The sequence below is a fragment of the Dermochelys coriacea genome, chromosome 2, assembly GCF_009764565.3.
Source record: "Dermochelys coriacea isolate rDerCor1 chromosome 2, rDerCor1.pri.v4, whole genome shotgun sequence".
NCBI classification, from domain to species: Eukaryota; Metazoa; Chordata; order Testudines; family Dermochelyidae; genus Dermochelys; species Dermochelys coriacea.
In genome coordinates, this window is record NC_050069.1 from 106,354,711 (window position 1) to 106,368,042 (window position 13,332).

At 39.8% G+C, this 13,332-nt stretch overlaps 1 protein-coding gene across 9 annotated transcripts in view; it reads right to left on the reverse strand.

The window, feature by feature from the left end:
• Positions 1–13,332, reverse strand: part of SLC66A2 (solute carrier family 66 member 2) — a 122,121-nt gene that overhangs the window by 41,048 nt on the left and 67,741 nt on the right. For 7 of the 9 annotated variants that reach the window (XR_006278966.1, XR_006278967.1, XR_005291233.2 and 4 more), the window contains one exon: positions 10,041–10,257. The exons of the other annotated variants lie outside the window; for them this stretch is intronic. Coding sequence is in view for 3 of the 7 variants with exons in the window: in XM_043508256.1 (XP_043364191.1) it covers positions 10,041–10,257 (217 nt within the window). In the remaining 4 variants the exon portion in view is untranslated. The remainder of the gene's footprint in view (positions 1–10,040; positions 10,258–13,332) is intronic. 9 annotated transcript variants of the gene reach the window in all.

Genomic DNA, 13,332 nt, shown 5'->3' on the forward strand with positions numbered 1-13,332 from the left:
ATCTTTTGTCCTCTTCGATATCATACTTTTGCAGATAGTATGATTAACTCTGTATTTCAGGGCTCCAAAATTTGGGGATTACTTTTTTTTGCTTTCTTCAGAGTGATGTAAAAAAGTAAATGAATTATAGTATAATCATTAATCATGCATTTAATTCACCTCAGTAACAATTAGATTAGTCTTTCATAATAGGAAAAAATAGGTGATTTGACAGGATCCCAAACTGAATAGAGATTAAAGGTTTCAGAGTAGCAGCCGTGTTAGTCTGTATTCGCAAAAAGAAAAGGAGTACTTGTGGCACTTTAGAGACTAACAAATTTATTAGAGCATAAGCTTTCGTGAGCTACAGCTCACTTCATCGGATGCATTTCCTTGATAGATATTAACTTGTGCCTTTTTCATGAGCTGTGGTACCTTTTTCAAGATTAGTCCAATAATTAATGGGATTATAAATGTACTGTCTATATTTTCAATTCTGCAAAAATATCTAAATGTTGGAACAGAGCCCTATGTTCCTATAAAGTACTATTTTAATGACAAATTTGGAGAGTCATTTAAGAGCCATCATGGAATTTTCTATTCTTTACATCAGAATTTGTCCTAAATATTTATTTAATAATGGAAAATTTTTACCCCTGAGCCATCATTCCAAGACACACTGCCCTGGCTTACTAGAATGAGAGGCTATGATTCAGCATACAACTCCCCTGACTTAAATTTCTTTGCCTCTTCCCATGCTCAAGTTTTCTCTTTGGTCTCTGCTCCCTCGAGCCTGCAGCACCAGTAACCCTCTGGTAGGCACACGGCTGATATTACTACAGATAAAGAAAACGGAGTGGACATAAAAAATAAAATTTATCTCAAAATAAAAGAGCAATTTGCATGGAGTCGGATGAGTTCTTACTAAAAGTTGTTTCTGGCAAATGGTGGGGAGCAGAATATCTTTAGTATTGAGTTAAATAAATTGTACCAAATTTATACAGATGTATGCATGCTGATTATACATCAGCTTAGATTTATTTGCCAAACTCAGAATCCATGGAAATCCCTTATTACAGTCTCAGAACTCAAAACATATTTCAACTTGAATCTATATAAATTTTCAGACATTATATCATTCTCAGCCAATCAGAGTGCACGGTTATTGTACAGGTTTCAGAGTAGCAGCCGTGTTAGTCTGTATTCGCAAAAAGAAAAGGAGGACTTGTGGCACCTTAGAGACTAACACATTTATTTGAGCATAAGTTTTCGTGAGCTACAGCTCACTTCATTGGAGCTGTAGCTTACAAAATCTTATGCTCAAATAAATTTGTTAGTCTCTAAGGTGCCACAAGTACTCCTTTTCTTTTTGGTTATTGTACAGTCACTGACCCATAACTGTACATTTTGACTGGCTGCTGGAATGATCTGACAGGCACAGTGACAGTATTTTATTCCATATACATTCAAGTCCCTGCACTCTGACTCAGGAATATCACCAGCCATAATACACATATAATCGGATTGCACAGCTGGTTCTCAATAATTCTACAGTGCTTATACAAATTCCCCTGATCTGACTACTGCCCACAACAAACATGGCTACATCACCACCACCACTGCCCACTCTGCCAACCCTCTCAATACCAGATGTTTCATGCATTTTTCGTTGAGCTGAAGGACAGTAGCGAACTGAAATGCACAGATAAGATTACTAAGAGCACACAGTATAGCAACTTGAGACTGCTCTCTATTCATTTTTCACTAACAACCATACATTCCTTTAACACCTTTCTTCAACTTTGGTCTCTGAGTTCACTTACTGGGATGCAGTTAATGCTCTCAAGTGATCTTTAACTATTACTACCATAGTTGCTAGGAGCCAGAGACATGGACCAGGACCCTACAGAGTGAGGCACTGTACCAACACAGAACAAAAAGATGGTCCCTGCCCCAAAGAGCTTCCAATGTAGTGTTCATTTCTTGTATTCCTGTTACAGAAGCAACATAGTATCAGACAAGGGAACTCCTGACCCAGCAGACCCAGGAATTGGCTTCTGTATTAGGCCAAAGTAAAAATTCATCTATCACCTTGCTTATTTTCCCTCCTCAGATACTGTTTTAATTTAGAAAATGAATAATTTATTAAAGTAAAAATATGCTTAACACATCATATACTATTCCCTACCTGGCTCTAATTTACAAAAGACATTCACCTTTTGCCATATTTCAGCAATTAATGAATCTAATAAGATTTTTGTACTCTGGACAGACAGTATATATGCTAATCCCATGTAAAAAGCGGTAAGCAGTCAAAATTCCAACAGGCACCCATTATAACCATACGAAGTTGGGTCCAAGCCTCTAAACACGTAAGCATGGGCATAATTTTTCTCATGTGAGTAGACCTACTGAAGTCAGATGGGATTGTTCACCTGGGTATAGCTACATAAATGCTTAAGTGTTTGCAGGACTAGGGTTTTTGTCATATCCATAACAGTGTGTGGGGTGGGAAGGGGAAGTCCATAGGAAACAAATTTGGAACAGTTCCCTCTCAAAAATAATTTCATAATATGTTGTGTATAATGTACAATCATACTTATTTAGTAGTAATAGTACAGTAGTGCCCAAAGACACCAACTGAGTTCGGGATCCCATATTGGTAGGCAGCGAACATACACATTCTAAAATAATTACATACATTGCAATATATTCTGAGAAAATGTTTATGGGAGAATGAATTTTCCTTGAAGACAGAAACAGCACAAAATTTTAGAAGACTACTTCCTACTTGTGCATTGCAAGAAATATCGTTAGATCTATTAAAAACAAATATTCTATATGATCAGTTATTGATATCATCCAATAATCTCATGCAAAACATGTCAGCCACTCCTTTTAGGAAAAAAAGGAACAAATTGCATAAAAGCCATAGAACATGCTGACACATCGGCCCAACACCACCAAAAGCTTTTTATTTTAAAAGATAGTGTGAAATAACTTTCATTACTATTTTCTTCAGTGAATGCAACCCTCTTTCCCCAACTAGAAGCTGTACATGTTAAAATAAGATATCTGCAGTTCAATGCCGTGTATGCGTCAGAGAAACAACTGTGCTTATTCATAGATACTAAGGTCAGAAGGGACCATTCTGATCATCTAGTCCGACCTCCTGCACAGCGCAGGCCACAGAATCTCACCCACCCACTCCTACGAAAAACCTCACCTATGTCTGAGCTATTGAAGTCCTCAAATCGTGGTTTAAAGACTTCAAGGAGCAGAGAAGCCTCCCTCAAGTGACCCGTGCCCCATGCTACAGAGGAAGGCAAAAAACCTCTAGGGCCTCTCCAATCTGCCCTGGTGGAAAATTCCTTCCCAACCCCAAATATGGCAATCAGCTAAACCCTGAGCATATGGGCAAGATTCACCAGCCAGATAATACAGAAAATTCTTTCCTGGGTAACTCAGATCCCATCCATCTAATATCCCATCTCAGGCGATTAGTCCTATTTACCCTGAATATTTAAAGATCAATTACTTACCAAAATCCCATTATCCCATCATACCATCTCCTCCATAAACTTATCAAGTAGAATCTTAAAGCCAGATAGATCTTTTGCCCCCACTGCTTCCCTTGGAAGGCTATTCCAAAACTTCACTCCTCTGATGGTTAGAAACCTTCGTCTAATTTCAAGTCTAAACTTCCTGGTGGCCAGTTTATACCCATTTGTTCTTGTGTCCACATTGGTGCTGAGCTTAAATAATTCCTCTTCCTCTCCTGTATTTATCCCTCTGATATATTTATAGAGAGCAATCAATCTCCCCTCAACCTTCTTTTAGTTAGGCTAAACAAGCCAAGCTCCTTAAGTCTCCTTTCATAAAACAAGTTTTCCATTCCTCGCATCATCCTAGTAGCCTTTCTCTGTACCTGCTCCAGTTTGAATTCATCCTTTTTAAACATGGGAGATCAGAACTGCACACAGTATTCTAGGTGAGGTCTCACCAGTGCCTTGTATAATGGTACTAAATCCTCCTTATCCCTACTGGAAATGCCTCTCCTGATGCATCCCAAAACCGCATTAGCTTTTTTCACAGCCATATCACATTGGCAGCTCATAGTCATCCTATGATCAACCAATACTCCAAGGTCCTTCTCCTCTTCCGTTACTTCTAATTGATGCGTTTCCAACTTATAACTAAAATTCTTGTTATTAATCCCTAAATACATAACCTTACACATCTCACTATTAAATTTCATCCTATTACTATTACTCCAGTTTACAAGGTCATCCAGATCCTCCTGTATAATATCCCGATCCTTCTCTGAATTGGCAATACCTCCCAGCTTTGTATCATCTGCAAACTTTATTAGCACACTCCCACTTTTTGTGCCAAGGTCACTAATAAAAAGATTAAATAAGACTGGTCCCAAAGCTGATCCCTGAGGAACTCCACTGGTAACCTCCCTCCAGCCTGACAGTTCGCCTTTCAGTAGGACCCGTTGCAGTCTCCCCTTTAACCAATTCCATATCCACCTTTTGATGTTCATATTGATCCCCATCTTCTCCAATTTAACTAATAATTCCCCATGTGGCACAGTATCAAATGCCTTACTGAAATCTAGGTAAATTAGATCCACTGCATCTCCTTTATCTAAAAAATCTGTTACTTTTTCAAAAAAGGAGATGAGATTGGTTTGGCACGATCTACCTTTTGTAAAATCATGTTGTATTTTGTCCCATTTACCATTGACTTCAATGTCCTTAACTAATTTCTCCTTCAAAATTTTTTCCAGGACCTTGCATACTACAGATGTCAAACTAACTGGCCTGTAGTTACCCGGATCACTTTTTTTTCCTTTCTTAAAAATAGGAACTATATTAGCAATTCTCCAATCATTCGGTACTACTCCTGAGTTTACAGATTCATTAAAAATTCTTGCTAATGGGCTTGCAATTTCAGGTGCCAATTCCTTTAATATTCTTGGATGAAGATTATCTGGGCCCCCCGATTTAGTCCCATTAAGATGTTTGAGTTTCGCTTCTACTTCAGATATGGTAATATCTACCTCCATATCCTCATTCCCATTTGTCATGCTACCATTATCCCTCAAATCCTCTTTAGCCTTTTAAATAGCCTTTTCCTATTAAAGACTGAGGCAAAGTATTTGTTTAGATATTGGGCCATGCCTAGATTATCTTTAACCTCCACTCCATCCTCAGTGTTTAGCGGCCCCACTTCTTCTTTCTTAGTTTTCTTCTTATTTATATGGCTATAGAACCTTTTACTATTGGTTTTAATTCCCTTTGCAAAGGCCAACTCTACTCGACTTTTAGCCTGTCTCACTTTAACCCTACATGTTCTGACCTCAATTAGGTAGCTTTCCTTGCTGATCCCTCCCATCTTCCACTCCCTGTATACTTTCTGCTTCTTCTTAATCACCTCTCTAAGATGCTTGCTCATCCAGCTTGGTCTACAACTCCTTCCTATGAATTTTTTCCCCTTTCTTGGGATACAGGCTTCCGATAGCTTCTGCAGCTTTGATTTAAAGTAATCCCAGGCCTCCTCTGCCTTTAGATCCATAAGTTCTTCAGTCCAATCCACTTCCCTAACTAATTTCCTTAATTTTTGAAAGTCAGCCCTTTTGAAATGAAAAGCTCTAGTTGCAGATTTATTTTTGTTAATCCTTCCGTTCAGTTTGAACTGAATTAGCTCATGATCACTTGAGCCAAGATTATCCCCTACAACCATTTCTTCTATGAGGTCCTCGCTACTCACCAAAATTAAATTTAAAATGGCATCCCCTCTAGTCGGTTCAGCAACTACTTGATGAAGGAATCCATCAGCTATCGCATCTAGGAAAATCTGAGCCCTATTATTATTACTAGAACTGGTCCTCCAGTCTATATCTGGGAAGTTAAAGTCTCCCATGATCACGCAGTTTCCATTAGTATTTACTTGATTAAAGACATTAAAAAGGGCTCTATCCATATCCAAATTAGATCCTGGAGGTCTATAGCACACCCCAAGCACTATCGTAGGAGAGGCTTTACTAGTTTTCTTCCCCAATGTCATTTTTGCCCACACGGACTCTGTCTTATCCATTGCATCGCTTCTTATTTCTTTACATTCTACCTCATCATTGATATACAATGCTACTCCACCACCTTTACCTTTGTTTCTGTCTTTCCTAAACAGCACATACCCTTCAATACCTGTAGTCCAGTCATGACTACTATTCTACCACGTTTCTGTTATCCCTATAATATCTGGTTTCACTTCCTGCACCAGTAGCTCTAGTTCCTCCATTTTGTTACCTAGGCTCCTCGCATTGGTGTACAAACATCTTAATTTTTGCTGTTTGGCCTCACTCACATTTTGTACCCTATTAGGCACAGTCATTCTACAGCCAGTATAACCTATTAGACTAGTATCCACACCGCCCTCGCTCCTTATATACATTCTCCTACCCACGGCTGTATCCTTTCTTACTTCATATTCTTCCCTCTCAGTGCTAAAACCTGGCGTGGAGATTACCTGGACATCTCCCAACCATCTCCCTCAAATTCCTAGTTTAAAGCTCTCTTCATCAGTTGTGCCAGCCTTGATCCTAGAAGTCTATTTCCTTCCCTACTCAGATGAAGTCCATCCCGAGAGAACTGTCCTCTGTCTGTGAATGCCTCCCAGTGGCCATACATCCCAAAGCCCTCCTTATAGCACCATTGCCTAAGCCATCTGTTGACAGTCATAATCTTGTCACACCTTTGTTGCCCTTCTCTAAGAACAGGAAGGATCCCACTAAAGATCATCTGAGCCTCAATTTCCTTAAGCGTCTTCCCCAGCCTAGCATAGTCTCCCTTAATACTTTCCAGCGAGAATCTAGCTGTATCATTTGTTCCCACATGAAGGATAATTAGGTGATTCTTTCCTGCTCCCTTTAGGATCCTTTTCAACCTCAGGTCTACATCCCGTATCTTAGCACCCGGAAGACAGCACACCCTTCTATTCTCTGGATCAGCTCTAGTTACAAGCCTGTCTATTCTTCTCAATAAAGAGTCCTCTATCACATAGACCTGCCTTTTCCTGGTGACAGTGCTATTCTCCAGTCTCTCCCCTGTTCCCTCTGGCTGCAAGTTCTTTCCATTCCTATTTTCCCTTATAATCTTCTTCAACCCATCCTGTATCCTCCTGGGGCTCATATTTGATATAGTCTCCCTTGACTCTTCCGCTTTTCCTATAGGACTAGCCTCTCTTCTCTTCTTCCTTACCCTTCCACCTTCAACAAGTACCTGCTGAGCCCCTTCTTCATTTTCCAACTCTGCAAACCTGTTCCCAAGCTCTGTTTCTCCTTCACTAGCCCGTCTTTTCCTCTGCCTGGTTCTTTTAGTCACATGCTTCCACTGACCACTTTCCTCACTCAGTCTCCCCTCAAAATTCCCCAGCCCTGCTTTCATCTGTAAGTCTGAGCTTTTCCCTTCAGATACTTCATATGTTTGCTCCATCATCTGCTCAAACCCCTTCCTAAACTCAACCAGACTTTCCACCTGCATCTCCAAACCTCGGATCTTTTCCTCCATCAGCTCTATCAGATGGCATTTCATGCAGAAAAAACTCTTACCGGTTCCCCCCTCCAGGATCATGTACATATCACAGCTTCCACATCCAGTCATCCTCAATGTGTCTTCCACTACAGGAGTCACTCCCACAGCTGCCTCCATATCTGTCATCGCCTTCCCACCTAAGTCCTGTTAATCTGTGAAACACAAGCCACAGCAAAAAGACCACCCCGCCCCAGCAAAAGCAAACCCCAAACAAGTACCAGAATACAAACTCCCCTTTCAAACTCCCACTCAAACTCCCCTGTTTACAGCTCTGTTTGCTAGCTCCTGTGCCACTGCCTGACTGGCTGGCTACCTTTATAGGACCTCTAGTCAGAAAAGCCCCGCCCCTAATCAGGGCTCAGCTTCTCTCCCAGCACAAAGCCCCTACAAGCCTCTACACACACACACACACACACATATACTAAAAATACAAAACCAAGTACAAATACCTTCTCTTCCAACAGAACTCTCACTCAAACTCCCCCGTAAAAAAAAAACACAGTTGCTTGGTCATAGGTATCATAATACAACACTATTACACATGGAAGGGAAAAGCCAAATGAGAGCATGATTGAGGTCTGGCACTTAAAAATCCCTTTTCTCTTGGATACCACAGATACATAATTTCTCTTGGCAATGAGTATGCATGAAATGTATAAATATTTACGTGAAAACTCCTGACTCCCCCCAATGCCAAGGGTACTACCAATCATAGGATGCCTCAAACATCAAAGCAAACAAATATCAAAATATTTCCTCAAAAGCATCCCAAACTAGAGAAGCACTTTCAGCAGGTACCTAAAATACCTCTAATCCAAGCCAAACAAGCAAAGGGACTATGGACAGCAGACCCAGGAAGTGTTTTCTGTATCTGGCCAAAGCAAAAGTTTTTTGATGATAATCTTTTAAGGAAAAAAATAATTGGAAGACAGCTATATTGATAAAGGGTCAAGAATGATAGTGCTGGGCAAATGGAACATGCTGCTGTATTGGTTCAAAGGATTAGTGAAATAAAACAATGCAGTGGTCACTTTTAAAAACTTTTCAGTTGCTTTTGCAACCAAGTAACATTATCTTGAGATGTACAGTGGGCATGGTAATGTAATCTCATCTAACATTCCGAATGGTGGATATGAGATCAAAGTTTTCTTTCACTCAGTTGTTTACAAAGGGTCACCCAATGAGGAGTGTACATTTTTAAGTTTCTAGTTTGTAATTTTTAATATCATTTTATTTATTTTCACATGAGTAGAAGTCATATATAAGAATGAACAACCAATATGTGAAAAAAAAATCACAGAAAGTACCATTAAATAGTAAAAATAGTTAAACAACAAAAATGTGTGAACTAGACTGCCAGAAATTATTACACACAAATTCAAAACTATTTTCCCTATCTTTGGTGGTTTTGATATGTGTCAGTTCCCCCCCCACACACACACACACACTCCCAATAAACAACACTTCCCAAATTCGGTTAAAATAAGACATTGACATTGGTGTCATGCCTCATATAGTGATCTGCAAGAGACTGTGAAGATATAACTTATAATTGGCAGATTAATTCTTTAAATTAGAAATACTGATTTTTTAATGGAAGTCCCATTAATGGGCTCAATCAGTCCATTGGTAAGTCTTAAGTTTCAGAAAGGGGTCTAATGTCACTTATTACTGAATCTTTACGTGACAAGTGGTGCCAGATCCTTGTTTCCTATAAATATTGCCCCCAAAAGCCACAGAACAGGGAGTGATGAAACAAGCCAATGAGCCTGCAGTGATCAGACAGAATATGTCTTAGATCATCAGCAGATACAGACAGATCCAAAGACCACTGCAGCCAATGGCAAGACTCCTACTGACTTCAGCGGGCTTTGTATTAGGTCGCTGGTAACACAGTGGTAGATGCTGTGTTTAAAAAAAAGTAAAATGAGTCTTTTCCTGGAACTTTAAAGAGTTTGAAATGGTGACAGTTAGATGATGACAGAGCCTAGCAACTTTGTACAACAGCCAAGTAATAGAAGAAAGACAAGGGCTGGGAGTGAGGCCAGAGGGAAATCATATTTTGTGAAAGGTGACTGACAAGGGGAGATGTCTATTGCTTTCAGGAAGATTAATTTGTCAGCATTTGGGGTGACATCGAGGACGGAAGTCAGACCTGTAGCCCGTCCTTCATCTAGATCCAATGTGAACAATGAGAGCAGAATGTTTAAAAGTTTATTTTACAAACTGCCACCACCAGTGTGGATCAGATCCTCAGTGGATGTAAATCAATGTAGCATGGCTGACTTTCATGCCACTGTGGCAGCTTACATCAGCCAAGGATGTAGCCCTATTACTGCTCTATCACACAGTAAAAACTCAAGGACATTAGAAAATTCTTCCAGAAATATTCAGGGATTCTTCCCCCCCACCTCAAACACAAACACACACCAATTTACAACTAACAAACAAATAGCTTACCTCATTCCGTCTGTCGATCTGTTCTGATAGTTACGGTAAAGCTGCGGAACGCCTAACATGGCCTCAGTGAACACAGCCAGGAAACCCAGTGCTTCCACAAAGAGAAATGAGTCAAGAGAGAGGTAAGTGATATATCCTGTCACCCCCGTGAAAGTCAGAACACACTGCATGTAGTCTGTAAACTTGCTCCAGTGCCAAAAATAGTTCAAGTCAAAATCTGAAATAGAATATTAAAAAAAAAATATATAAGAATTTTCCCAACTCACACCATTAATCTCTCTCAGAATCTTTAAAAGGTGGAACTAACAACTGGAAAGCATAAGAGTCATTATCATGTAAGGGATTAAATAAAGGTGGGAGGGAAGAAAAAAACCCAAAGCTTAAAGTTAACAATGGAAAAGATTGATCAGTGGATGTGGCTGCTCAGGAAACGAAGAGGAAACAAGGATTCAACGTGCTTCCAAAATTGGCTTTTACTGAAATCCTTGCCCCTTGGGGAGTAAACAAGAAGTGTAGAGAACCCGTCTGGCAATTACTAGCTGTAGAACATTAACACCGATTCGTACAACACTACACAATACAAAGGCTCTGCCCCAAAGCACTTACAATCTAAGCGCTTTCCAATTCAAGGTCATGATCCTTAACTTTGAGGCACTCACACTCCTGGGACACCTAAAAAGTGACTGAAGCTCTGGGACAAAGACTGTGGTAGACAACTCTGCTCCTCAAGCACAATGGAACTATCTACAACAAAGGTAAAAAGCTCATCTGTGCAGGAGACAGCTTTCTCGGGGGGCCAGCCCAAGCCTGCAAAATGAATTCCCACAGAAACCGCCATAAACCTCACTAACCTTTCGTTCCAAGTGTAAGATGCATTCCTTGGACCACCAAGCCTTTGCTAATAAAAACACAACTCAGTGGAGATATATAGAGATATAGATATAGAGATAGCGATATAGAGATATATATATTTGAGTCAATGCCAAAATAAAACACTGCAACTACACTATAAACACAACCTTTGCCCCTGGGGAGCACATTAGAGAAAGAATGAACAGCACAAGACAGATGTTATTCATATAACTTAAAGCACTACTGAAAGGCACTCTGATACCTCAGTAATAGGTTTGGTATAAAATAAAAGACAAATACAATCAATGACAATGGCTTTATTGCAAAACAGTAATAATGGAACCACCAAAATGAAAGCTCTAAACTAATAACTCACTTGTAGCTACTATTATAGCTTCTTCTACTCTACTACTATAAAAAAAAAAAGGAGGGTTAAAATACACTTGCTTCATAAGAACTTGATCCCCTTACTCATCAAAAGAGTGGACCTTATAATGGCTGAGTTACTTGAAGCAGCCAAAACGCTCCAGGAAGCAACCAACCAGTTGTGGCCTTTGTTCGCTTTCTCCCCCCGTGAAAGAATTTGAACCAAAAAAGCCCCTCTACTAGCAAGGCCAATCAACACTTTGTCTGACCCTGCAACATACCTAGGTGATCTGGACGCTCTTTAAAAACACTTTCTGTAAATTCAGGTTAAACACATCGTCACATCAGCCTCTGCATCCAGCAAATTAACTTCATCCAGCCAAAACAAAATGAAACAGGAAAGCAAGTTGGATTCCAGGCCCAGCTGTAGCATAACCATGTTTGGCTAGAAAATACATTAGAGTGCTATGACCAAGAACTGAATTGAAGAACCTATTGCAGAGCCATTCACAAAGCAAAAGTGACCCAAATCCTTGAAAAGCAGAAATACAAATAGCCTTTAAACGCAACCCAACAACATCCCCTCACCAGGTTTTTTTAGACAATGCTGGCAATTCATTGACATTCAGCCCTTAGAAATTATAGACATTTTTATTTAATTCAGACTCTCTCTCTGCTAAAACCTGTAGGACAGAACATCCAACCAGTGCCTGGAAAGCTTCCATTTACTTTCCAATAAATACCCCTCCAACTCAATATGTAATATTCAAAAGGTGTCCACGTAAATACCTGAACTCTATCAGAAAGCAGCAGCTGTAGCTCAGAACACTCTTTCCCATGTACTACCAGACGCAAAGGGACTTTGACAGCTCTTGAAATTCATCATCTAGTCACACTGCTCTGAATCTTGGACTCTGCATCTATTTCTTTTCTTTTTGGTTGTACTGCCCTTTTTTGGTGCAGCTTCCTTGGGCTTTTCTCCTACTACTGACCATCCTCTTTTTCCAGGCCTCACCTCCATACACTGTGTGTGTGGGTGGGGGTTGGTTCCCCTCCTCCCATTCCCCCACTTTCCTCCTACTCCCAGAGTCTTTTCCTACAGTTCCATCCCCATGGTGAACCTGAATGCCTATCTAACTTTTATAATATAAACTAAATAGCTAAAAGTTATTTAACTAACAAACATAAAATAATTAAAAAACACAACTTACAAACCCATCAGAATGCATGCACCACTCTAACACCTCCACTCAATTAATAAAAGCAGCCCAAAGACATGATAGCACTTAAGCACGCACTTAACTTTAAGCATATGCTCAATTCCCATTGAAGGCAATGTAACTGATGCACACACTTGAGAGCTGTTAATAGAAATGGACACACTCAAGTGCTTTCCTGAATCAGGGCCTAAGCAACAATACAACCTTGTAATAATGATTTACTTAACACCTGTCCTCCAGGGGTGCCGGAACAATTTATATAGTGGGGGTGCTGAGAGCCATTAAACCCTGTATATAACGGAAACCAGTTCAAACCATGGATGCGGCAGCACCACCAGCACCCCTTGTTCCAGCACCTATGCTGTCATCTGAGAATATTATGAAGACATTTTCCTAGCTTGCATACTATATACATAAAAATGTATAGATGAAGAAACTGTGATACAAGTAGTTAAGTGACTTTATCCAAGGTGTCAGAGTAAGTTAGCAGAAGAATAGGCATAGAATCCCGGTCAACTGACTCCTAGTCTCTTGCTCAAACCATCATTAGGCTATACAGGGCCTAAATTTCATGACTGTAGGTTCTGAGTAATTCCTAATTTCAGCTACAACTAGCCTGATAATGTTTTACTGAACAGAGGGTGGGAGAGAAGGAAGACAAGAACAATTATAACCTTGATAACTACTTTACAGAAAAAGAAAATCTGAATTCTGTTAAAAAAAAAAACAATCCAATCAGTAATTGCTCTATTTAACAGACATATATTGCATCAAAAGAGACTTCTGCATTTGGAAAATAAATCGTAAACTTCTGCATCACCCTGACAATGGCAGTATTTTTTCCAGAAACAAGT